The sequence below is a fragment of the Sciurus carolinensis genome, chromosome 1 (assembly GCF_902686445.1).
Source record: "Sciurus carolinensis chromosome 1, mSciCar1.2, whole genome shotgun sequence".
In the NCBI taxonomy this organism is placed as follows: domain Eukaryota; kingdom Metazoa; phylum Chordata; class Mammalia; order Rodentia; family Sciuridae; genus Sciurus; species Sciurus carolinensis.
The window spans coordinates 180,321,769-180,348,799 of NC_062213.1; the positions used below are offsets into that span (position 1 = coordinate 180,321,769).

General features: G+C 44.1%; 1 protein-coding gene across 11 annotated transcripts in view; it reads right to left on the reverse strand.

The window, feature by feature from the left end:
* Positions 1-27,031, reverse strand: part of Macf1 (microtubule actin crosslinking factor 1) — a 336,255-nt gene that overhangs the window by 301,996 nt on the left and 7,228 nt on the right. Inside the window, exon 1 of one of the 11 annotated variants that reach the window (XM_047537640.1) lies at positions 15,778-16,080. The exons of the other annotated variants lie outside the window; for them this stretch is intronic. Coding sequence (XP_047393596.1) covers positions 15,778-15,871 — 94 coding nt within the window. The 5' untranslated portion in view covers positions 15,872-16,080. Of the gene's footprint in view, positions 1-15,777; positions 16,081-27,031 lie in introns of those variants that run through there. 11 annotated transcript variants of the gene reach the window in all.

Sequence of the window (27,031 nt, forward strand, 5' to 3'; positions counted from 1 at the left end):
TATTCCTGAAATTCTTTTCTTTTCTTTTTTCTTTTTTTTTTTTTTTTTTTTTTTGTGTGTGTGTGTATGTGTACGCGTGCTGGGGATTGAATTTAAACCAGGGGAGCTCTATGACAGAGCTACATCCCCAGCCCTTTAATTTTATTTTTATTTCTTATTTTGAGACAGGGTCTTATTAAATTGCTGAGGGTCTTGCCAAGTTGCCCAAGCTGGCCTAAGATTTGTGATCCTCCTGCCTCAGCCTCCTGAATCGCTGGGATTACAAACCACCACACCACATCTGCTTTGTCCTGAAATTCTTAGAGCAAAAATAATATACCATCCTCACAATCTGAAGTTATTATCTCAGGCTCACTGGAATTTCTCCTACTATTATCTAACACAGGTTAAGCATCCCTAATTCAAAATGCTCCCAAATTTGAAACTCTAATGAAAATTCCACATTAAACTCATGACAGGCTGTAGTCAAAATGCAGGCACACTAAAAATACTATATAGGGTTGGGGCATAGCACAGTGGAAGAACATGTGCTCTGCACATACCACAGCCTGGGTTTAATTCCCAGCACCAAAATAAATGGATAAACAATTTTTTTCAATTAAAATATTGTGTAAAATTACCTCCATGTTATATGTATAAGTTGCATATGAAACATAAATGAATTTGGGGTTTAGACTTGGGTCTCATTCCCAACATATTTCATTATATGTGGAATATTCTAAAATCTGAAAAAAAAAATTGAAACACTTCTGGTCCTATGCATTGAGAATAAGGATAGTACTATATTCTCTTTTTAGACATGATTTCAGGCAGTGAACACACACTATGTGCACCACATTCATGAATCAAATGTTTCTCCTTTCTCCTGTACCTGTGTGCTAGGCACTGTGTTCAGCAAGGGTAGGGAACAGAGAACATAGAAAGAAGATAATCACGATACTCTGATATGCACATCAGAAGAAGACACAACCTAGAGGCAGCAGGGAGCAAAGAGATTAACCACATGGGAAGACAGAGTCAGGAAAACCTTCCGAACAGTAATGTTGTAAGAATTGTGTTTAATTGGGTAAACTGGAATTTGCTGGCAGATGAGGTTAACAGGTGAAAGAGGAATTCTAGGCAGAGGGAAAACCATGAGCAAAAAAACCACAAAGACAATTCTGCAGGCTGGCACGCTAAGGATAAAGAGAAAGATGCAAGTAAAATGAAGTTACAAAAGCAGGCTGCGATTAGACCACCACGGATTTTTTTGTTGCATGCTTGGGTTCTATCAAATAAGCAATGGGAACCACTGAGGGATTTTTTTTTCCCCATATTTTTTAATTGGTGCATTATAATTACACATAATGGTGGGATTGTTACACAGTCATACATACACGATATAACAATTTAATTTGGCCAAGATTATTCCCCAGTATTTCCTCTTTCCCTCTCCTCCTCCCTTCTCCTGGTCCCTTTCCTCTACCAATCTCCTTCAATTCTCCTGATATCTCCCTCGGCTTTCTTTTCCTTTTTCCTCTCCAGTTTCCATACGTGAAAGAAAACATACAACCCTTGACTTTGAGTTTGGTTTATTTTGCTTAACTTAATGTTCTCACTGGGATTTTTAAGCAAAGAACAAATATGATTATTATTTGTACTTTTGAAGGTATTTTCTGGTAGGAATGTGGAAGAAAGACTGATAGGAAAGAAAGAGTAAAATCAAACCAGTTAATAGCAATCACATAGCAATCCAAGTAAGAGATAATAAGACCTTAGATTCATGTATTAGCAGTGGAGCTAGAGAGATGACAGATGGAGAGAAATGTAGGAGATGGATTCAGCAGGACTTGATTAAAGATTGGCTGTCTGGGCAGGCTGAAGGACAGAGAAGATATACACATCAAGCCAGAGTTTCTGGCTTGACCACTGAGTAAATGGGGAAGGTATTCATGAGGATGGGGGACATGAGAGGGAGGTGATCTGAGAGCAGTGAGAGATGGGCAATGATGTTCATTTTGGACATATCAAGCATGCAATGTCTGTGGGACAACCACATGGAAAACCATTGTGAGAGGTGCTAGAAGTTGCCAGAAATGCTAAGAAATATAACCACCACCACCATTTACAAAGTGGTTCAATTCATGAAGTTTATTATATGCATTTGACACAATCCAGACCTTCAAAGAGATCACAATTGACTGTGTTCAGACAAATATACACAAAAAGTTAAGTATCAAAAATATAAGAAATTCTACAATGTGGTTTTGGTTTATGATAAATTATAAGGAAAACACTTGTTATATTTAAAGATCATAATCAAATCACCACCTAGCTTTCCAATCTCTGTAACTTTTATTTAACTTTCCATATCATCACAAGTCTATTTGTTGTCACAAAGTGAAATGTAATCAAGAAAAGAAGGAAATAAAGAATCCTGAGATTTCAGTTCTGCTCTTAACATGTAAGCAAAGGCAATCAGAAGTGCTTTTATTAGCTCCCTTAGTTCTTCTGCCCCCACCTATCTTCTCTCACTAACAGCGTCTGCACTATACAGCTCCACCACATAGGACCTCTTATCCTTTTGCAAGGGTGTGTTCGTGGTAAAGCCCTGACCATTGTCTTCACGGCCTAGTCCCTTCCTAGGAAGCTCCCACAGGATAATCAGAGAAAGGAGGCCTGAGAAATGGGAACCCAATACTCACTCTGTCTCTCTCACAGGAAAGGTGGAGGGAAATTCCATCCCCTGATAGTTCCTGATTCTTTCTAATAAAGGTAGTATTACATGAATGCTAATATTATACAAAAACAACATCCATACAAACAATGAACCTGCCCTCTGAGAGTTATGAGGATCTCAAACTAAACTTGTTTGGATCCTGTTTCTCATTTGAGAAACTAACTAATAAAGACTGGAACAGGTTCTACACTCTTGCCTGGCAGAGGTGGCGCAGGCCAGGACAGGCCAGCTTCTTTCCAACCAATGCTGACCCCATGCTCTACAGAGATAACCTTGGCTGCTGCTAGGTAGTGTTTGTGAGCACACAAGTGTTTGCAGGAAGTTTGGGGTGAATGTCCTCATGTTACAAAGATAATTGTACCATAGGAGCCAAACCTTCCAGGTGCTCTCCCGACTGGAAACAAGAGTCTACATCTTCAGACACAGGTCACTGCAGAATGAGGGCCCCAGTGGGATCCTGTCCCTATCTTATAGGAAGATAACATTGTGAAAAGGACCTAGAAGACCAGAAAAGATGTTGGAGAGAAACCACCTGGCACCAAAGAGCCATGGGTGGCAGCTCCTACCATCCTAGCTAGAACAGATAATCCTGCCTCTGTCAGTCCCCTTCCAGCCTTGACTCAGTCTCTTCTTTTTCTTTTTTAATTTTTTTTTTTTTTTTTTTTTTAGTTATCAATGGACCTTCATTTTTATTTATTTTTATGCAGTGCTGAGAATCAAACCCAGTGCCTCACACATGCTAGGCCAGCGCTCTACCACTGAGTCACAACCCCAGCCCTTGACTCAGTCTCTTTTTAAGGTATACTGTGAAAACAATAGTTAAATAAGGAGTAACCATCCATTATTTGCTGGACTATTTATACATTCTTTATTGTCTTTTGTCATTTATAATGTCTACTGTGTACTCTAAATCCCTAGAAGGCAGACAGAGGTTTTATGAACTCTACTTATTTAGTGTTACATACTAAATTACATTCAAAGAGGCTTTTAACAGAAGCATCTTTGCTGATGGTGATAAGTCATTCTAAAGGAAAACTGCATGTGCAAGTGGCAGCCCTAGAGTAGCTCATCCACTGCAATATGGGAAACCAGAGGCAAGGGACACCCAAGTACACACTTATCTCTTGCAGGACAGAAAGAGAAAATGCACAGGACAAGCCAAACCAGGGAGTGAAACAAGATCAAAGATTCTCCAAATTAGTGGAGACATACCTTCCACTCCCTGGCATGATTCATGTCAAGCTTATCTGATACGGAGTCCAAATTTACAAAATAAGGAACAGAAAACAAGTCATACTAAGGAGAACATGCCAATTAACAACTGAAGGATGTGGAATATGCCAAAAAGAGTAAGACATGAGTCAATTCTGAACTAGACCTAATATATAAGAAAACAGCCTCCACACTGGACTAAAGTGGGGGGGCAAAATTCAAGCAAGTAGAGGACAAAAGGTAACTAATACTCTTTTTAGATATAAAGGTCAGATAAATTCTGAAGGACACTATCACAATCTGAAAGGTAGTGATTATATTGAACCTGTTAAGGTAAGGCAGAAAGGGCTCTGAGTCATAAGAATTAATCCATCACATTTACTGCCCTCCTGCCAAACTACACAAGAAGGAGGCTGTATCTTCCACAATAGCCTCTCTGTCTAGTCTTGCAAAGAACCCAGGTCTTCACAAACTCAGCCCAAATAGAAAGGAGTATACTAATCCAGTAATCTTCATAGTAGGCAAATCCCACAAATGTTTCTAAATTCAAATACCCTGGGACAGTGGTGAAGCTAGCCTGTAAGCAGAAGCTAGGCCTGGAGTTCACTCTCAGACCAATGAATTCTGCACTCCCCATGTCATACAGTGAGATGGGGACTAAAGACCAAGGTGAAAAGAACCCCTTTATGTCAAGAGCCATGATACTCTTGTCAGGGGCTGGAGTTGTGGCTCAGTGGTACAGCATAAGTGTGAGGCCCTGGGTTCCATCCCCAGCAGCGCACACACGCACCCCCATCCACTCAAGTCAAAATAACAAATACATAAGAATTCATGTCTAGTGAGGCACACCTGTAATCCCAGCTACTCTGCAGGCTGAGACAGGAGGTTTGCAAATTCAAGGCCAGTCTGGACAATTTAGTGAAACCCTGACTCAAAAAGGGTTGGGGTGAGGGGTCCTGGGGATATAGTTCAGTTGGTAGAGTGCTTGCCTTGCATGCACAAGGCACTGGATTCAATTCCCAACACCACAAAAAAAGGGGGGGAGGGGCGGCTGGGGATGTAGTTCTGTACTTTCCTAGCATTTATGAAGCCCTGTGTTCAATCCCCAGGACCAAAAAAAAAAAAAAAAAAAAAAAAAAAAAAAAAAAAAATTAAGCAGATGTTACAGTTTTTAGACAAATTACAAGGCCCCTTATTCCTCCACCAAATCAAAGTTAGAAAGCTCTGATCCTGGAATAATCCACCTATCTTCCTTAGTAACTTTGCCCAGGTTGTGAAGTTTCTTGAGCTCGAGAGAAAGAATGTGCACACGCACGTGCACATACAGACACACAACACACATAAGCCTTTTTCTCCTTCCTCCCCTCAGCAGATAACTTCAGCCTGTACTTCACAGAATAAGACCATCAGAAGAAATTCCCTATAGTTTCTATATTCCAACCAACTAACTCAACCATCTGCAGTCCCACCTTTTTCCCTCTGGTCTCTCTCAAAGGCATATCTTCTAACTCGGGATCCTATGCTGCATGGAGTATTCTCTCCCTTCTTTAACTGTTATCTCTCCTTCTTTACTGGCTCTTTGCAAACAGCACTTAAACAAGCTTAACTCTCCAATGTGACAACAAACAAAACTCCCTCCATCCCACATCTACCTCTCTAAGGCATTCCTCCTCACTGTTTCTTCAAAGTCCAGTTTTCAAAGCTCACTGACTTCCCTTCTACACTCCCATTCACTTACCACAACTCCACTGAAAATGCTCCAGTAAAAGTGACCTTTATATTAGACATCTATAGTCCATGTCTACTTTGACCTCTACATAGTCTGACACTGTGTGACATACCCTCCAAACCACACCCTCATCCTAGAAACTCACTTCTCTCCTGTTCCTACTTCTTTGGTCACTTGCCTTCTGTGGACAATTTCCTTCTAGGGATCCTCTTCCTCTGCTCATGAAACCACGCTCTTCTTGGGATTCCCCAGAGTATTTTTCTCCAACTTCTCAGTGTACACCTACTCCCTAAGTAACATCCTTCTCTACCCATATGGCTCCGATTCAATAAAAAGATGCCTGTCTCATCCATAAGGGCTCCCGAGTTCCCACTCCATAACCACCAGCTGCCTACTACAGGACTTTGCCCAGCATCCCTCAGAAACCTCAGCCTCAATGCAACCTTAGCTGAACTCAAAATCTTTTGCACTCTTGCTGCCACATTTCACCCCAAATAACCTTCCTCCTCTATATTCCCCATTTTAGTTAATGACAAGACTCACAGATATCCAAGTTAGAAACCTGCAAGTCATCCCTCTATCATGTGCCACATTCAGTTTAGTCAAGAAAACACGTGGACCTTCCCCCTACCGTTCTTAACTTCCCCACTTTGCTACACTACTACTTTCACAGTCTGAGTTTAACCTAATCACTCCCTGCCTTAATTATTGTGACTGCCTTCTAGCTGGTCTGTCACAACTCTTGCCCCCACTCCAATCTTTCCTTATACTACTGCCAGAGAGGAAGTACTCCTAAAACTTAAATCTTCCTTGCCTAAAAGCTTTCAATGGCTCCCAAAAGTCTTTAAGTTCAAATTCCATACAGTATGATATACAAAGTCAGTCTACATATTACCTCTGCCCTTCTCCTTTCTCCTTCCCTCACATCCTACACCCCAACCTTCCTAATACACCATATTCTGTCCCCTCAATCATCCCCTTACTTCTATTCACGTTACCCAGAATGCCCTTCACCCAAACATTTTGCCCAAAGACTCTCAAATCCTTTAGGTTAATAGCTCAGGCTTCATTTCCTTCTGGACACCTTCCCTGGCCCTTTCTCACCCTGGTCATCCTGGGTACTCCTCTTCACTACCACAGCACCAGCATTTCTATATAACACTCCCCGTAACAGATGGTAATTACCAGTTTATCATTGTTGACCCCATTAAACTGTAAGATTATTGAGGTGCAAGGATAATTATCTTTGTTTCCTCAACACTTCACCTACTCCCTGATTCAGAGTAGAAATTCAATAGATGTTTATTAATTAAATGAAAAAACGATCCTCCAAACAAACCACATGACACCTTGGGAAATTAGCAAATCAAGATATAAATGAAAATTTCAGTGGGGATTTAGGGAATTTCTTATGTAATTCTTGCCAGATATTTATTGCTGGAAGGCTGTCCAAGGAATGGGTAGAAAAAATGTTCTGGGATACTCAGCATTTCCTATTTTAAATGAGAAGTAAAGGCTAAAAACATGACTTGAGCCTGCACTATGGCACACGCCTATAATCCCAGCAGCTGGGAAGGCTAAGGCAGGAGGATGGTGAGTTCAAAGTTCAAAGCCAGTCTCAACAACTTAGCAAGGCCCTAAGCAACTCAGTGAGACCCTGTCTATAAATAAAATATTTTTTTGTTTTTTTTTTTTTTGCGGTGCTAGGGATTTGAACCCAGGGCCTTATGCTTGCAAGGCAAGCACTCTACCAACTGAGCTATATCCCCAGCCCTATAAATAAAATATTTTAAAAGGGCTAAAGATGAGGCTCAGTGGTTAAGTGCCACTGGGTTCAATCCCAGATATCGAAAAAAAAAAAAAAAATGACCTTGAGTCAAAGGTTCAAATGCACAGACCTATCTTATAAATTCAGAAGGAGTAAAATCTTTAAAAGATGGTTTTTATACAAGAAGAAAGAGGACTTTGTTCTGGAAAAGACCTGGGATAGGAATACTTCTTTTTAAAGGCAAAATCAAGAATGAGTTAGCAGGTTGGGGTTGTGGCTCAGTGGCAGAATGCGTGCCTAGCACATGTGAGGCACTGGGTTCAATCCTCAATCCGTATAAATAAAATAAAGATATTATGTCCATGTGTAACTGAAAAAATATTTAAAAAAAAAAAGAAAAATGAGTTAGTGATATTAGTATCTAAACATAAACATAAAGTCCCTGAACCTGCCCCAGGTATCTCTCAGATATACCCCACTCCTCTGTAATAGTCATCCCTTAATCTAACTTTATGACCCAATTTCAACAACAGCCTCTCTAGTGACTCCTCAAGAGTAGATCTCACCACACACAATGGCATACACCTATAGACCCAGCTACTTGGGAGGCTGAGGCCAGGTCATGCAACTTAGTGAGACCTGTTTCAAAGCAAAATTAAAAGGGATTGGGATGTAGCTCAGTGGTACTTGGAGCACTTACCTATCATATGCAAAGTCCTAGGTTTAATCTCCAGCACCCCCCAAAAAAAGAGATCTACATTCCCATCCATCATTTACATGACCTCTACATCAACCCTACCCATTGTATAGCTTAGGTCTTTTTTGTTTTGTTTGGCAGTAATGCTAAGCAAATGTTCTACTACTGAGGTACATTCCCAGCCCAAACTCACATTCTTCATATTGACATTTAGGATCTTCCTCCTCGACCCCTAATCTTAATTTCATTCTTTCAGTGTTTCTAAGTGACCCACCATCTCCTCAATACCACTTGCCACAACACAGTATCTCTTATAAATATTTACAAAATGTAGTGCACAGTGTGTTCACTGTTGTTGACTGACAAAAATGCACAGCCAAAGAAAATTACCTCCTATATGTTTCAATCCAACACGCTCTTGTGGGTTAAAAATCATCTCACTGGGACACCTGTATTTCCAGCATCTCAGGAGGCTGAGGAAGGAGGATCTCAAATTCAAAGCCAGCCCCAGCAACTTAGCGAGGCCCTAAGCAACTTAATGAGACACTCTCCCTAAATAAAATATTTTAAAAGGCTGGGGATGTGGCTCAGTGGTTAAGAGTCACTGGGCTCAATCCCTGATAGAAAAGAAAAAAAAAAAAAAAAAAAAAAAATCATCTAAACCCCAAAAGAAACTTCAAGCAAGTTCATTCTTTTCATCAACACAAAGGAATTGGGGTTACCTTTCTTAACAAAAATCACTATAGAAATTTGCTACAGTAAGAGGAAATCTCGCAAGACAGCTGGCACAGCCCTTGCCCAAAAGAAAGATGATGACTGACCAACTGTCTTGGGTTACTGTCCAAATTACCCCTGATAACTGGACCATCCCTGATGATTGACACATGGTGATGCAGAAGAAAGCGATTTTGAACAGAGAAAGAAAAAATAAATGTTTGTGCCCAGAGAGCAGATTTCACAGTAACACAATTTTATAAAGTCAGAACAAGTAGGATATCAAACTAAGGCTGGGCAAAAGAGGCCTGTCCCTGAGAGTTCCATTCTCTCCAGGCAGACCACATGTATTTGTTGGTAAGCCTGCCTCTCCACCCTATTTCACTCCAACCCCTAAACACACACACACACACACACACACACACACACACACACAAAACTAAGGAAAGCAGATTATTTGTTTGCTAGAGTTTTCCACATTAGGCATATTACTTTTATAATATGAAAAGAAAATTATAAAATTAAAGCCAGGTACAGTGGTACACACTTATAATCCCAGCTACTATGGAGGCTGAGGTAGGAGGATCACAAGTTCAATGCCAGCCTCAGCGATTTACCAAGGTCCTAAAGCAACTTAGCAAGTCCTGTCTTAAAAAATATATATATTTAAAAATAAAACCCGAAAGCACTAAAAGCACTAATATGACCAACCCTCACGAGAAATTTCCTGCCAACCAACCACATAAACAAGAAGCATTAAAAGTGATATAGCCTGTAAGCATATAGTGATATATGCCTGTAATCCCAGTGACTCAAAAGGCTAAGGGAGAAAAATAGCAAGTTTGAGATCAGTCTCAGCAACTTAAAATAGGTTGGGAATGCAACTCAGTAGAAAGCACCCCTGAGTTTAATTCCTAATACTAAAAAAAAAAAAAAAAGATTTGAATAATTAGAAAGGAAGAGGGCTTTCCAGGAAGAGTGAACATGAACAAAAGCAGAGGCAGGTATGAGGATCCGGCAACAAACCGCTGAGACCAGCCCAGTGAAGCAGAAAGCTGTGTTGGGTGGTAACAGTGGCATGGGATAATAGTGGGTGTGCAGGGCAAGTCAAATTATGGAAAGCCTTGAGAGTTAGAGACAAAGAATCAGAGGTTCATTGTAATTTATTCTAGAAACTGAGAAGCTCTGGAAGGAAAAATAGTATTTTACTAGAAGTTAACAACAACAACAAAAAGTAGGAATAAACATTCTTACATACTACAAGCCAAGCCAATGGACCTGAAATGGCTCTCCCAGACCAGGAAATCAGGAAGTGCCTCAGTGGAAGGAGGACAACAGAGGCTTCACCTCCAATCAAAACCATGAGAGACAGGGCTGGGAGCACAGCACTTGCCTGACAAGCAGGAGGCCCTGGGTTCAATCACCAATACCAACACTGAGGGAAAAAAAGGATAAAAACAAGAGCAAAAGCACAAACTTTTGCACACTGTTCAACAACATAACTCAATACATAATTATCAGAAACTGAAAGGGCCAGGACTTCTGATCTTGGATGTCTCTGTTCCCACATGTGCACTCTGAAGCGCTCCTTCCACAAATTATCTCTAAAACCTGAAACTGGCACTGAAAAATACTGAGATAATAGGCCTCAGCTGATGCATTTCCCTGGCTTGAATTACATCACTTGCCAAGCAAGCCCAAGACAAGGCAGGAGCTCCCATATAAGCACTGTTAGTACATGCACACATTTTATTATTTCAACAGCATGATGTGGCCAAAGCTTGTGATTTCCCAGCAGATGGACTTGACTCACTTTCTGAATTAATAGTGTCCATGTCCAGAAGTAGTAATTACTCTATTGTTCTGTCTAGAAGCAATCCACTCCAATGCTAGACTTGGTTTCTAAGACAGAACTTAAAAACTGAGTTTACATTCAATCAAGAAATTTCTTCAGAGCATCACTTAAGTAAACAATTCCAAATCCTCAGCCTATATTTTCTATCCACTATTTCAGCAAAATCTTATCACTTTATACTACATTACTTTTGTATAAAAATATCAGGGGCTGGGGAGATAGCTCAGTTGGTAGAGTGCTTGCCTTGCAAGCACAAGGCCCTGGGTTCTAATCTCCAGCACCAAAAAAAAGAAAGAAAGATAAAAATATCAGAGAAGAGCTGGGGATGTAGCTTAGCAGTAGAGGGCATACCTAGCATGCAGGAGAGGCCCAGAGTTCAATCCTCAGTACTAGAAAAAAAAAAATTTTTTTTTTTTTCCCAGAAACTTATATACAAGACTCCCCCCACAATAAAGGGAAAAGAAATTCTCCACAGTTCGGTAATCTGGAAATGTGGGCCATTTCCCATGTGTGACTATACTTCACCTCAGAGGCTAAAACTAACAATAATAATACTAAAAATTATACTAACAATTACATTTTCTGACATTTTTCACATTATTTCACTTAACCCAAGGTAGTACTCTGATTTAAAACTTCCCTCTGTGATACAATGTGAAAGTCTGAAAGTCTGGGAACTTATTGTGAACAATAATTTTATGTCTCTATGACTAAAATTATCTATCTGTATAAAACTTCATATAGGATATTATAAAACTCAAATAAGATAATGAAAATGAAATGGTTTTATAAACTAAAGTACTATATACATGAAAGTTTCTGAAACATTAATACATGTCAATAGCTCATTTATAGTCTCATAAATGCCAAGAAGTTAGTTTTATCATCTTTCAATAGATGAAAAACCCAAAGATCAGAGAGGTTAAGTAACCTTTCTAACATTACACAACTGAAGTGGCAGAACTAAGATTGGACCCCAAGACTGAAAAAATATAAAGTCTGATATAGCAGCCTTCTTAGTATATCAAACTGCCTTCTTATTTATTAACATGTAGGCCCTTCACTTCTAACTCTATGCAGTAAGTTTTATAAGTTATTTTCTGGGATGTGATATGATATGATATGATATGATATGATAAACAAAGATCAGTCCTAACTAGCTCCATTTAACCCATGGCACCTAGCAAGAACTCTGAAGTTTATAAGTACAGAGAATCGATGTTACCACAGCTGAAATGTGAATGTTCTTTTACTCCCAGCCCAGGCTGGCACATGACGATTCTAGTCTTTAATGCTTTGTGAAAATAGAAAATCTATGTCTCTCTGAACCAATGTATGCATTTCCCCTTCTGCCTAACCAACCACATAAACCCAGATTGTGTTTGTTTTTAAAACTCTTCTTTAAAACCTAAAACTGGGCTGGGGCTGTGGCTGTGGCTGGAGCACTTGCCTAGCATGTGTGAGGCACTGGATTCGATTCTCAGCATCACATATAAGTAAATAAACAGCCCATTGACTACTAAAAAAAAATTTTTTTAAATAAATAAATAAATAAAACCTAAAACCATGCGCTGTGTGGCTGCTTCTTCAGTAGAGTGTCTCCCTTCTAGGAGACAAATCAGATCCTTGCACTGCTCTGAGTGTTTCTTCTTAGTTTCCTTTGGTGTTCATAAGAACCTCAATCCACAGAAAGGAAAACTTTGTGGCTAGCCATATCATCATCTGGATGAAAAGTTTCTTAAAATAATCCACCTCTCTTTTATTCCCATATTTACCAAGCAAGCGTCTGGTAAATAAGTGTCATATGCACTTTGGAACAGGAAGAGGGTGCCCCAGACAGCAATGTTAAGTGTCCCAATCACTAGACAGGTATTCCCTTATTATGAATTAATAAAACTGGCATAGTAGCTGCTGCTCTTTCTCAACCTTCAATGACTCCCCCATTGCCCATGGAGTAAAGCCATAAAAGAATCTTTACAAGCTGGATCCTGGTTTCTTTACGGTATCATATGTTCCCCCAAAATTCTAGCCCTTTGGTCCCATCCGACTACATACTTTCTTTAAACCCTCCACTCACTTATGCTTTTGCAGGTGCCCTCTGTTCTCTCAGTACCCCACCCTCTTTCATCTGGCTAAATCTGGATGAATCCTATTCATCCCTAAAAGCTCTCTCAAGTGTCACCTCCTTTGTCAAAATTCCCAATGGGGCTGAGGATGTAACTCATCAGTAGAGGGCTGGCCTAGTGCAGGGAGCCCTGGGTTCAATGTCTAACACTGTAAAAAAAAAAAAAATTTCTCTCCCAATGAACCACACAGAGGATAGTCACTCTTCCCTCCTCTTGTTTCCATGGTGCTTTATACATACTTCTGTTCTAGCACTCACACAGTATTATGATTACTTGTTTGCATGTGTCTTCCCCTTGCTAGATGTGAACTACCAAAAGCAGGAACCAGATCTCAATCATAATTTTGCCATCTCCAGTGCCTAACACTGTGTTACCACCAAGAGAGATATAATAACTGCTGGGGAATCTGCTTTAGTTTTCTTGATTGCTGCCCACTCTGAAACATTAGGATGCAGAAGTATTACCTAAAGTTCCCCATATGCTGGTCAGCTATCTTAAAGAGCCTTCAGGATAATTAAAAAATGAGGGAGAACACTTATGTCCATGCTGAATCATCTAATCTTACCAAGACCATGCTCACTACCAACACACAGGGAAACAGTTGCCAAGCACAGTTCTGGAAAATCCATGCCTGACAGTTATTCCTAATACAGCTGCAATATACACAGCTCTGCTCCCTTCAGAACACTGCAAATGCATTAGCTCCCTTCTTACCTTTGCCCCTTCCAGGGGCAGTTTCTGCAACTGAAAACTTCAGCAATCCTTCTGAGTATGAAAATCCTACTTTATTTTGTAGAATGAAGTAACTGAAAATTATTACCGAGAGAGAGAGAGAGGAAGAGAAAGTCAAGTAATTTGGAGAGTCTAGAAACCCCATCATCATCAATATCTATTTCCCCATCTCTCTCTAAAACTAATTCTTGGCATTATCCTTACAAACTACCTCCCCTGATCACTATAATTTCAACACATTCCTCTGCTTAGGCAAACAGTCGTCCTATTAAGGGAGTAAGAGGATTTCTAAGTCTGTAAAATGCAGGAATTCCATACAGTAAAGTAACAAAGGCCTGGATGCTAAGCCATTCTGACTTACCAGTGAGAATGGTACAGTAGGAGAAGAGATTGTTCTGCACCCACCATAAAGCAGACTACCTCCTCACACAGTTCCTTAATTTACTGTAGTAAACCATTTTTTTTACTTATTCCTCCTCTCAAGAAACAGATCTGTGTCTGGGAAGAATCAAATTCCTATACACCTGATCAAAGTCCTTCAGAAGAAAGCCTAACTGAGTGAGACAGCTAAAAGGACTGACCAGACACCTCTCCTGGAACAAGCCCTATTTCCCCCTTCTTCCCCTGCTTCATTTGCCAGGAATCCAACTTCCTTTCAGCTCCAGGCCATTGGCAATCCAATCCAGTGAAATACTGAGGTTACTTCACCTAGTTTTGGTTTAATTCTGCTGATTTAAAGCTAGCACAGCCTGAGACAGCCCCAGTGTATCCTCCCTCTGAAGAGTGCAGTGTTGCTCAAAAGCCTGCAAAGGAAACTTAATGAAACCATTCACTGAGCCACATTTTTTCAATGAAGTTCTGCAGCACAATCTAACCTCTTTGTGCACTGAAATGAGCCACATTTCTTAAAAGAAAGACCACAGGGAGTTGACAGAAAACTTGCTGCAGGCAGGAAAAGCTGGACAGTTTACAGGAGCTGATGCAGAAGGGAACAAGTAGAAGCCCTAGCAAGGCCATTTTAGCGTTTCATCTTTTTTTTTTTTTTCCTGCTGCATTCCCAAGCAGAGCTCTAATGCTCCAAGAAGAAGAAAGAAGAAGGAGGAGGAGAAGAAGAAGAAGAAGAAGGAAAAGGAGGAGGAGGAGGAGGAATAATAATAGAGAAAGAGAGGTTTTACAGCTTCTTCATTAGTTTCCCTTCACTGGGTAGGTGCTGTAAACAAGTATGCTGGACTGAGTCTGGACTCAGTCATAAGGGCTGAAGTTTCCTCTCCTTCAGATGAAAAGAAAGGAAAGGCTAGTCACAAGGGTTCCAGCTAAATAAAATAGGAGGAAAGTGCTGTCTATGTAGTTTCTGGGAAAACCTCCACCTCTCTGAAAAGCACAATTTTGCCACCCAAAGCAAAAACCCAGAGCTGGATGTTAAAGATCAGAGCAGGGGCTTCCTGAGGCCACCCATCCCTGGCTTCCACTTAGGGCACCTACAGCAGTTGGGGAAATGCAGCCCACAGCCCCTCTGGCCTGTCAAAACTTTCTCCACATACACCCATGGTTCGGATTAGGCATTAACTTGCAGAACTGCTTCACAAGACAGCCTCCAGGGGCTGAAATCTGAGCTCCGAGACCAATCTTTATTTTTGAGGAAAAAAAGAAATAGACCCTCGCCAGGATCAGGCCCAGACCCCGACGCGGGGGCGGGGGCAGCCTCTTCACCAAAAACTGCACACTCACTGGCAGTGCTGCCCACCGAGCCCCGGATCCTAAGGTGCTCCGCACGACTCCGACTCCTCCGAGACTCGCAGACAAAAGCGGGCGAGAGACCCGGGGCGGGCGGCAGAGGTCCGAGCCCGTGCGAGGGGACGATCGCACAGCGAGCAGACGGGTGGTTTTCTCCCGCGCCCGACTCCTCCTCCTCCCCAGCGGCTGCCCACAGCAGTCGGTCTCCCGAGCCAGCTCCTTGTCTCGCCTCCTTCCAGCTGGGGCCAGATAATGGGGCAAATACTGTAAGTGGCGATATGAAAGCGCCGGCTGCCCGAGCAGAGGGTTCCCAAGGCTTATCTCGACTTTGTAAATAAACTGGCCCCGAGTCACGGCGGCTGAGGGCCAAGCCCGGCGCGGTGGCCGCGACCCCGCCCGGCCGCCCCACCTGCAGCCCGCCCAGGCACGGGCTCGGAAGGCCACGCCGCGCCGGCCCCAAGTCTCGGGCTCCGGCCAGCCCCCGGCCCTACCTTTGTAGCGCTCCAGCACATCCTCGTACGCCTGCACGAACTCCTTCTCCTGGCTGCGGTTGGCCGGCTGCTGACCCGGCACGTAGCCGGCCATGGCCGCCCGCGCCGCGCTCTCCCCGGGCCCCCGGGGGCGCCGGTTCCAGGCCCACGCGCTGAGGCGGCGGCGGCGGCCCCAGCCTCGGCCTTTGTGCGGCTCGGGGGCGGCGGCGGCGCTCTGGCTCTCCGCTCTCGGTTCTCCGCCCGCCTCGCGCGGCCCGGCAGTAGCGCTCCGCTCCTCAGCCCGCTCGCACCCGGCCCGCTCGCGCTCCGCCGGTCCCGGCTCGCGTTTCCGCCTCCCCACCCCTCGGCTCCGCTCCTCCCTCAGCCCGCCCCGGCGCGGCGGCGGCGGCTCCTCCTGTCAGGAGCGCGAGGCCGGGCCGGTTCCCCGCCCCTCTCCCCGCCGCCTCCGCGGCCCGGCGCGTCCTTCGGTCCCGGGCTGCGGCCGGCTGGGCCCGGGCTGCTCACTTCGGCCCAGTGGCTGCCGACCGCCGCCCGACCGAGACCCGGGGCTGGAGCCGTAGGGAGCCGGAGGCCGGCCCCGGCGCGAGTCGGGCTGGGTAGGAGGCCCCGCGCGTCAGGATGAAAGGCTGGGCGGGCCGCGGCGGCAAGGAGACCCCCAGGCCGACTCGGCAGGATGGGCGGGCGGCCCCCGTCAGCGCTGACCTACACCGGAGCCGGGACAAAGGAGGGAGCCCCCTGGCTGGGGAGAAGCCGAACTGGGCCTGTGCGGCTCCTGGAGAAGGACCTAGAGAAACCCTAGAGGGACAGCAGAGAGTAAAAGACCAAGATGCCTCGGATCACAGGGCCAGACACGGCCAGAACCAGGACAAGGACAAGATCCAGACAGGGCTGCAGTGTGAGGCCCAAGGGAACACTGCGCCCACAAAGAATCCCAGGAACAAAGGGTTGACCAGAAGCATTAGAAACTGAACTGGAAGTGAGGGGGCAGACCCACATCATGAAGTAAGCCAGGTCAAGGAGCAGAGCTGAGAAATGACAACTGAAGGATGGATGGAGACAGGATTCTGACTGCACCATGGGGTGAATAAGAGGAGACAGGAGGACAGAAGGGGGTTAGGAAGGGGGGGGCGGTAAAGACCCAACAGGATTACTAAACTGTGACAGCCTTCCGAACAGAAACTTAGATCAAAAGCGAGAAATGTGGGAACCTGAGACTGAACTAGGGCTGTTAGGGAACAAAGAAAGAATTCTGGGGCATAACTGTTCAGGGCATAAAGAGGGAAACCAATTATTCTCTCATCAGGGGAAGGGAAAGGGTAAAGAAAGGAAACTGATAAATATGGGTAGGGACTTGTTTGGGATCATTTTGAGGAGGTAGTTCCCAACATCCTCAAGTCCTCCATTCAGTTGTGCATCACTCAATCCCAGTATTCCTGGAGTATGCTAGGGCTGAGAGCAAGCAATGAACGAGGAACTCGGGTAAAATGTAGGTAACACTTTTAGCCCACATTTGGCCCATTCAGTGATTATGTTCCCCATGTTAACTTGATTTTTCCAGAGATGGAGAAGTAGCTGCAGTAAGAAGTTAGGCTGGGCCAGGTGGGGCAGCACACACCGGTCTCCTGAGGCAGGAGGATCGTAAGTTCCAGGTCATCCTTAGCAACTTTGCAAGGCCCTCTGCAATTTAGGGAGACCCTGTCTCTAAACAAAAATAAAAAGGACCAGGGATGTAGCTCAGTGGTAAAGTTCCCCTGGGTTCAATCCCTAGTACAAAAAAAAAAAAAAAAAAAAAAAGTTAGGTTGGTTAACATATCACAAGGGCACATGAGCAAGTGAAAAAAGAATTCATACAGCACTGAGCAGCCAAAATTAGGGCTTGGGACTTCCATCTCAGTTCCCATTCTTAAGATTATGAAGGAGGAGCTTCTTACCTCCAGGGCAGGGATAGTAGCTTTGTACTTTGGGAGTAATGCCAAATATTTGGTCAATCAATGTTCAGCGCATTAAGAAGAAAAAGAAATGATGCTTTTCACAAATAGGTTTCCACATCACACCATGATCAGAAATTGCATGAGCAAGTCATTAATCATATCTTTTTCCATCAAGTTCTAGGTGTGGAGATCATACAGGGATGGGCCCCAAAGAGGACAGGGTGGCACCTTGAACAAATGCTCATTTCCTTCCAATTTAACTCTGGGTGCTTTAAAAAAAAAAAAAAAAAAAGCAAGCTAGTTCACAGTATGGTGTCAGATGCTAATGAGCTCGGTCTACAAAAAGAAGGGGAATAAGTTTGAGTTGTATTTTTTTTTAAATAAAAAGTTTTTAGTGAAAAATTCAGAATGAAGGAGCTGATAATTAATGGCACAGCACATTTTTCATTAATAGCAGAAAATATAGAAATGCTAAGTCTGAGAATCTTGACTGTATCAGTGCTGAGTCACTGCATTTCCTATATTACTTTATACCAATAGGACCAAGAAAGCCCAGACACAAATATACATATACACACCTCCACCATCAGCCCCTACAGCCATCTGCCTCCTCATTTTCACTGCAGCAAATAAAAAAGCTTCTCCATCCCCTCTTGGGGCTGCTACAAGAACTGTGACTGATGCTTATCAAACACGAGGAAATAAGAAAGGCAAAAACTAAAAGAGTCTACACTGGGAATCAAGCTGTGCTGAAGGCTTGAGGGGTTGTGGGGAGAGGCAAAGGGGATGAAATTCCAATTAAGAAAAACAGGCTGGGTGTGGTGATATATACCTGTAATCCCAGCAATTTGGGAGGCTGAAACAGGAGGATTACAAATTTGAGGTCAGCCTGGGCAATTTAGCAAAACCAAATCTAAAAATAAAAAAAGGCCTGGAATGGGGCTCAGTGGTAGAATGCCTGCCTAGCATGCATGAGGTCCTGGGTTCAATCCCCTACCACTAAATAAATAAATAACAGTAGAAAGTTCTGGTTTGGGTTGTGTGGTCAAATTTCTGTCAGATTCAAGTTGCTTTCTTAGCCAGGTGTGGTGGTGTACACTTGTAATCCTAGTGATTTGGAATGTTGGGGAAGGAAGATTGGAAATCCGAGGCCAGCCTAGGCATAAGCAAGACCCTTGCCTCGGAATAAATAAATAAAAGGATGGCATATAACTTAGTGGTAGAGCCCCGAGTTCAATCCCCAGTACAAAAAAAAAAAAAAAAAAAGTCGTTTTCTTGACAAAATTTGCATTTAAATGCTCCCATGAGAGTTTGAAGTAATGCATTCTTCTAATGAATGGAAAGGGGGAAGTCCACATGTTTGGCTGATGTTCCTGTTTTATACAGAGAAAATTTTACAAGGCTAGAGGAACAAAGTGGCTGCTGGGGGGGGGATGGGAGGAGGAAGCCTACGAAAGGGAGGTTTTTTGTTTTTTTCTAGCAAGAGTCTAAATTTATAGCCAGACCACACAATCAGGAAAGCTCTGAGGCTTTCTCCTTTTGGCCTGTGATTTTCCTTTGCTTCTGGTGAGTGAGCCCGCTATTGAATTTCTAAGGAGGGCGCAATGGAGGAAGCAGGATGTACTCAGGAGGGCATCTAGTGGGAGAGATGAGCAATACAAGGAAAGAAAGTCCTTTTTTCCTTGGAGTCCTCCCCTTCCTATCAAATGCACTTCTCCCTTATCACTTCACTTCTTTCAGCTCCTCATTTGTACTCTCTCCTCAGGGCCTTCCCACCTGCTTTTCTCCCTGGCTGTATCCCTTCATCAATGTCCTTTTGGCCTGGTCGACTTTTTTATTTATTTATTTATTTATTTTTTTCCAGGACAGGGAATGATTGAAACCAGGGACTCACTACTTCAAAACTACATCCACAGTCAAAGTCCTTTTTTTGTTTTTTTATTTTGAGACAGGCTCTCACTAAAGCTGGTGTCAAATTTACAAGTGATTCTCTTGCCTCAGCCTTCCAAGTTGCTGAAATTGTAGGTGTGCTTCATCATGCCTGGCTGACTTCTAACTTATGCCCCTCAGGAGGAACTCTAGTGGAGCAGTCTTCTGGATCCCCCAGGTTAGCAGCTCCTCCTGCACTTTTGTATTCCTTCTGTAATATCCATCACATTTGAAATTATGGGCTCAGTGTCTTTAATCCTTTATTAAGTGCCAGCTAGCTCTCTGAGGCCTGGGACTCTTGTCTATCTTGTTCACTACAAAATCCTTAGCATATAACAAATAACCTAACATATACAAGGCACTCATTAAATATTCTTTTAAAATTTTGATTAAATACATGAATGAGTGAACCACATGATCCAAAAATATCCAGCTGTCTGTGGCTGACTGGGCTAGGGCATTTCAGAAGATAGTACAGGCTAAAGCTGGAGCTCAGTGGTAGAGTGTAGCATGCATGAAGCCCTCAGTTCAATCCCTAGCATAGGCATGTGAAGACCTCAGGGTTGTTGAGACAGACAGACAGACGGACACACACACACACACACACATACACATATACACACACACACATACAAATTGTTTGGCTGAGCAGAGTGCTACATGCCTGTAATTCCAGCAACTCTGGAGGCTGAGGAAGGAGGACAGCAAGTTTAAGGGCACCCTGGGCGACTTGGTGAGACCATGTCTCAAAATAAAACAGGCTGGGGAGTATAGCTCAGTGGTAGAGCACTTGCCTAGCACACACAAGGCCCTGGTTCAAGCCCCAGTGCCATGAGGGGAAAAACAAATTTATCTCTCACAGCATCCCTTATCTAAGCCTAGCATTTAAAGTCCTCTACATGGGCTGGGGTTGTGATTCAGTGGCAGAGCACTTGCTTGGCGCTCGTGAAGCACTGGGTTGGATTCTCAGCACCACATATAAATAAATAAAGGTTCAATGACCACTAAAAATAAAAAATAAAGTCCTTCACATTCTGATATCTACTTGTGATTTCAGGCTGATCCTCCCTGCAACACCCCTGTGGGAAGCATCTTCCCTTCTACCAAACTCACACCCTTCTACCCTTCCCAACTCCATGTACTACAGTCCTACTTTGAAAGTTCATCTCAAACAAAATGAAAGTTATTTTTAATCGACCCCAGGAGAAGAGGCTCTTCTCAAAATTCCAACAGCATTTTCTTTTCCCCCATTTTGGAAGCCCCAGCCAAAAATGTTGGGGATATCCACGTACGAGCCTCCTTAACCTCCGAGTTCATCAGTTCTTTGAGGACAGAGATATCTATTTCATCTTTCTCCATCATAGGACCTAACATAGTACTTCACCTAGTCGATGATCGATGCCTAGTAGATGATCAATAAATTGTTCCCCCAGCACTGAAAAAAAGCAAATAAATTTTAAAAAACTAAAAATATATATTTGCTGGAGAAATGCATGCTTCACCAAACATAAATGGAGGTTGGGGTTGGAGACACTGAATCAATTTCAGTGTTTAGTCAGTGATCAAGGGCCGAGGGCACTTCGTGTGCTGAGAGAAAAGAGAGGAGTGCAGAATCACTTTCCTGGTAGTGCTCCTCTCAGCCAGCCTCTCGAACACTCACTCGAGCCCTTCTTTTTCAAATTGGCTTGTGCTGTACTATTTTACATGTGTTAACTGATGCTTTATAAATACATTTGCTAGCAGGGTGTGTGTGTTCTCTATCCCTTCTTGCAGGGTAGACTGTCTCCAGTGCCTTTTATATTTCCCATTAGTAGCTGCTGCCAGACACTGTGAGGTCTGGCCTAGCTTTATCCTTTGGACGGCTCTTTGAAGAGGAGTGCCTAGTTCTAGTCTCAGACATCCTGCATCCAGGCCTGGTTCCACCAGCTTCTTGGGCACCGCCTTTGGTCGATCCCAGTCAAAGCTCCCTCTCTGCCCAGCTCCTGAAAACTCCTAGCTTTGCCTCAAGTTCCCAAATTCACTATGGAAGTCTTTGTCTGCTCTCATGCTGCCCTCTTCTGTTCAAAAAGTGCAACATCTCTTATTTAAGAAGCCTGGATGGTGGCTGCCACCCAGGAAGACAAGATCCCTGCCACAGGCAGCCCGTTACCATAGCAACCCACAAAATGGTTACCCAGCCATCTGGGTAACCATAGAAACTGGCTAAGTCTCTCCACCTCAGCCTCTCCCTAGGCCTTCTCCCCCAATTTGTCAGGACCAATGTCAAAGAATCTCCAGTCCTTACTTTGGAAAATGAGCAAAGGGTAGACCCCCAACAGACAGCTATCCCAAAGGCGTGTGGAATGCCTCACCCACCCGGGCTTCCCAAGGCACAGTGGAGATAATGGTTTAAAGATTCTGTGAAGCTTGAAGTGCAGTGTAGATGTTAGCTACTATTACATTCCTGTGCCTTGTAATGGGGGAGGTGGTGGGTTGCTCTAGAAAGAGCCAGAGTCATTCCCAATTTGGTCCCTTACTAGCTGAGAGACCTTAAGCAAGCTACTGAACTCTTGGGGTGTCCATCTCCTATACTGTAGCACTCTGCTTGCTAAAATCCTTGACTGAATCCAACAGGACATGTAACATGCTAAGCACAAAGCCTGACATTCAGAACTTTAACAATCATAATTAGAAAAGGTACTGGCCTCTCTACCATATCCCAGCCTTATGTGAATAAAACTTTTCATTTCCTTCTCAAAGGAATCAGGATAACATGAGCCCCACTCAATCACAGCCAATCTCCCTTTCTGCTCTGGGGCAGGAGAGTGTTTCATCTTGTGCAGCGCCTGAGGTTCCTACCAAACAGGAATGCAGGTGTACTCTTGGGTAAATTGGGAGGTTCCCTAAATTGGCAAGTATGGCAATTTATCTATGAAGCTTCCTCCACTTGAAATATCTCTCCTCCCAAGACCACCTCAGGATAGTCGCTTCTGACAGGCAACCTGGAACTGAGCACAAATCCCTGAGGTCCCAAGAGTCTCTACAGTGTGGTGGCCATTGCTCTCAGGGTGAGATCAGAATCACATGGAACCCTTCCACATCAGAGCAAGACTGGGGCACAGATTCCTCTCACAAGAACAGAATTTCTTCCCTCCATGAAAACTGCCATCCTTTCGCATCTCAACTTCATCTCAAGACTGAATCCTCAAAATCCATTTCTGAAATACGTTCCTCAATCATGCTGGCAGGGTCCTGATTCAAACCCAAGGTTCATGGGCTTGAGGTATTTTAAGCAACAAAAACAGACACCATCCTCAGAAATCAGCTTCCACTGACAGAACTAGTATGCCATAGCCTCACTCTGTGTGTTCTGGGAGTAGAACATGAACCTCAGCTGGAAGGACTGGAGGATGGTGGAACAACACCAGGAAGGATACATGCGCCCTGGGGCCCAGCATTGAAGTCAGAATCCCTCAAGAAGCCTCTGGGCAGTGGGTTAAGTGGCACTGGCTCCACTTCAGTCTGGACTCTGAAGCAGATAAACTGATATATTTACTACCAGGGGAAAGGTGGTATAATATAATGGATAAAAAGTAAGGCAGGGAAAAGTATGTGGTTACCCACACTTTCTTTTATGTAACTGGGGAGGCAGGAATGGGGTGCATGAATAAAATAAGACGGCCATGATTGATAATTCTTGCTGCTGGGTGATAGGTGCTCATAATACTATTCTACTTTATGTTTGAAAGGGCCCCCAAAGCACTGGGTAAGGACAACCTGAAGCACTGCCCTGAGCAACTCCAAAGGGCGTCCTGTGCATGAGGGGGTCCAAGGGGCACCGTCTACACTGAGTAATGCTGAATGCCTCCTGAAAACCTCAGAAAAGTTCCATAACTTTTTTTCATCTGTTGAGAATAGCAAATGCTTCTTCCCAGGGTTCTGTGAGGATTAAAAGGTGTCTGTAAAATGCCTGGCACACATCAGGACTTTACTAGTAAGTAACCTTCCCAGCTATTACTTACTAGGAGATCCCAGTTGCCACCAGCTCTCAGGAGCTCCTGAACTGAGTCCAGAGTTCACTCCCCAGACCACCCTCTGGATTCTTTAATTCCTAACTGCCACCAGCTGTTTGCTTTTCATTTTCCTTCCTTCCTTCCTACTGAGGCCAAAGAAAGGAGAGCAGAAATAGAAACAAGTAACAAGGATGTGCCTTCTCTCTCCAGGTTGTTGTGGCAAGTTCCTATATTTTTCCTAGTCCAGATCAAATGCTGTCATTGCTCTTGGCCTAGGAGGGGCAGGAGCAGAAGGAGGACCTGTCTCTCAAAACTTCCTCAAAAGTCTCTTAGGCCCAAGCTGCACCTAATTGCCTTCATGGGCAGGAGCTGGGCTCTGAAGCCCAGTCTGAGCCTAGAACAAGGTAGGGTTAGGGATGTTTATTAAATGAGCAAGTGTGTGATCATGAATGAGAAAGGGGGACAAATCAGCACATTTATGGAACAAAGAACCAGCATGCAGTGAATGAAAGATATTAATGAGAATAACTAATATGTATCCAGAGCTAACTGCATAGCAGCCATAGGGCTGGGCAATTTCACCCAATCCACTCCACGAGACTCTGAAGCAGCTCTCTTACTCCCCCACTGTACTAATGAGAAAGAGAGACTCAGGTTAATAACTTTCCAGGGAACTGGCAAGTGAGTGATGAAGTGAGGACTCCAATTGACTCCCGAAGACATTCCCTTTATGAATGATTGGAAGCGTAAGCAGTTGTGGAAATGAACAACTAGATGAGGGAGTGAGGTGGGACAGGCATGTCCACAGAAACAGAATTATCCCCCTGACCTCAAGGCAAAGTCCTAGTCAGGCACGGTGGCACACGCCTGAGGCTGAGGCAAGATGATCTCAAATTTGAGGCCAGCCTCGGCAACTTACTGAAGTCCTAAGTAACTTAGCAAGACTCTGTCTTAAAATAAAAAATAGAAAGGACTGGGGATGGAGTTCAGTATAAAATGCCCTAGGTTCAATTCCCAGTATGAAAAAGGTAAAAGCCTAGTATCTTCCAGGGTAGGGCTGGGGCCCAGCACAGACAGAACATCAGTCCATAACCACTCTTCAAATTACAGGAGCTCCAGGCCTTCTCACAGCAGCACCCTAGTCCAGACCCAGCGTCCAGCCAGGGCACCCGCTTCTGTCCCTACGGAAGAGCCAAGGCAGAGCCAGGAAGTTGGCCAGCTTTTAACTGAAAGGTGGCAACTGTCCCAGGGCCAAATCATGGCAGGTCCTAGTCACAGCAACCAGGAAAGGAGATGCTGACCAGATTCAGTATAGCAGTTGGTGATGATTATTAATGTTCACACCGAGGTTGTTCATGGACCTTTCCCTGGAGGGCAGGGGGGCTGCTGAAGTCAGGACAAATGCAGCCTAGATCCTGCTACAGTGTCAGCTCCTCTGGTGGCATCTAATCTCTGAGCCTGTGGGACTAAGAAATGATGGCCTTCCACAGTCCCCAAGGTAACCAGTCCTTCCCTTACATTCCTACCTTCCAGAACAGAGAGTCACAGCCAGACTGCCATTCCAAATCTTTCTCTGTGTCACCTAGAAGTCATTAAAAAAAAGCAGCATGGGAGGCCGATGGCATAAAGACAGTATTGCACCTTGCAATGCAGCAGCCACCTCCCTTACCAGCTGGGATCCCACAGGGACCCAGAGCCTCAGAGAAAGGACAGATTGGCTGTCTGTTCTGCCGCCTGCACAGAATTCTGCCCACGTGGTCATTTTCCATCCCTGCAGCTAATGTGACCCAGATTTACTTTCAAAGAGTAGAGCTGAGCTGGTGGTGTGTCGCTACAATTTATTCTGCCCCACTTTCAAGGGACTCTCCTGTTCATCTCTCCTGCTCCTGAAACCAAGTTCCAGGGCCAGGGACTCTGAGAACAGTGCCAAGGAGAGAAGCTGGGAAGGAGAAGGAACTGTTTTGGATACAAATCTTGGAACAGCCTGAGGCAAGGAAGGTTGCCTGCTCAGGAGTAAGGGCCACAGTGGAATTTTTTTTAGGGCCCCCTTTTCCATTCCTGAGTTCCCTACTTTTCACTCATGGCCAGATAAACCACTTCTGTTTGCTCTGGGACAAAGCCCTAGCAAACAAAAGAAAGGGACAGAACTAAGGGGCTCAAGACCTCTTCCCTATTGGCCTGGGAAACCAATGGCCTCCTGGAACCTCCAGTGCCTCTTCTGGTTGCCAAGGAAGTTACAAGGAATGACGCCACCAAGTGCAGTAAAAAGCTTGTGAATGTGTTTGTCCAGCATGTTCTGATCCTCATTCGCTGGCCACTGGAAGTAGGTATCAACACTTCCCTTCTACAGATAAGGAAACCAAGAATTCAAGTAGTGGAATCATTTACCTAAGTTTTCTAACTCCACAGCACCTGGCACATGGCCAGGGCTCAATTCCTCTTTTTTTTTTTGGGGGGGGGGGGCGGGGACTGGGGATTAAACTCAGAGGTGCTTTACCACTGAGCTACATCCCCAGTCTATTTTATTTTATTTTATTATTTTGAGACAGGGTCTCTCTAAATTGCTGAGGGCCTAGCAAGGATTGCAAGTTGCCCGGGTTGGTCTCCAACTTGCAATCCTCCTGCCTCAGTCTCCTGAGTCTTTGAGATTACAAGTATGTGTCACTTCACCTGGCTATTTCGATCTATTTTTATTGAATGAGTGAATTAAGTAAATAAGGAAGCAGAGAGGAATCGTGGGATGTCTTCTCAGATCTCCCATCCTGGAGGAGAGACAAATGGGCACAGAAAGGGAGCAGGCTCCCCTCTCTAACCAGGCACTGAACTCTAGGGCTGTCTGCTACAGGCAAAAAGGCAAGACTGGATTCCTGACTACAGTGAGCTCCACATCAGATGGGGAAAACGAACCCAAAATCAACAAATAACATAAGGTCAAACAAGGGATGGAAAGATACATAATTGCAGTCTGACCAAAGAGATCAGGGAAGGCTTCCTGGGGGATGCCACAATGGAGCAGACCGCTGGAGATGACTGATTCAGCAGCACCTGCTGAGGGGCTCCCAGGAATGAATCCCAAGGATCATTCCCTGATGGTTAATTAGGAGGCCCATCCTTAGCCTGAGTCCTGTGCCCAGCCCCATGTTCACAATACACGCAGGGATATAATTAATTTTTTCCCTCTTGTCCTCTCAACCAGGCTGAGTTCCATGAAGAAGGAACTACATCTTGGGCTATCTTTGAATATCAATGACAAGAACAGGAAAGGGTCCTGAACATGTGATGTTAGATGTGTGAATACCTGATTGAGAGGTAGACAGTGAAGTCCTCCTATACCCAACCCTGCCCTAACCCAAACAAGACACTTTATGGCCATCTGCAGGAAACTAGTCACATAAACATAGA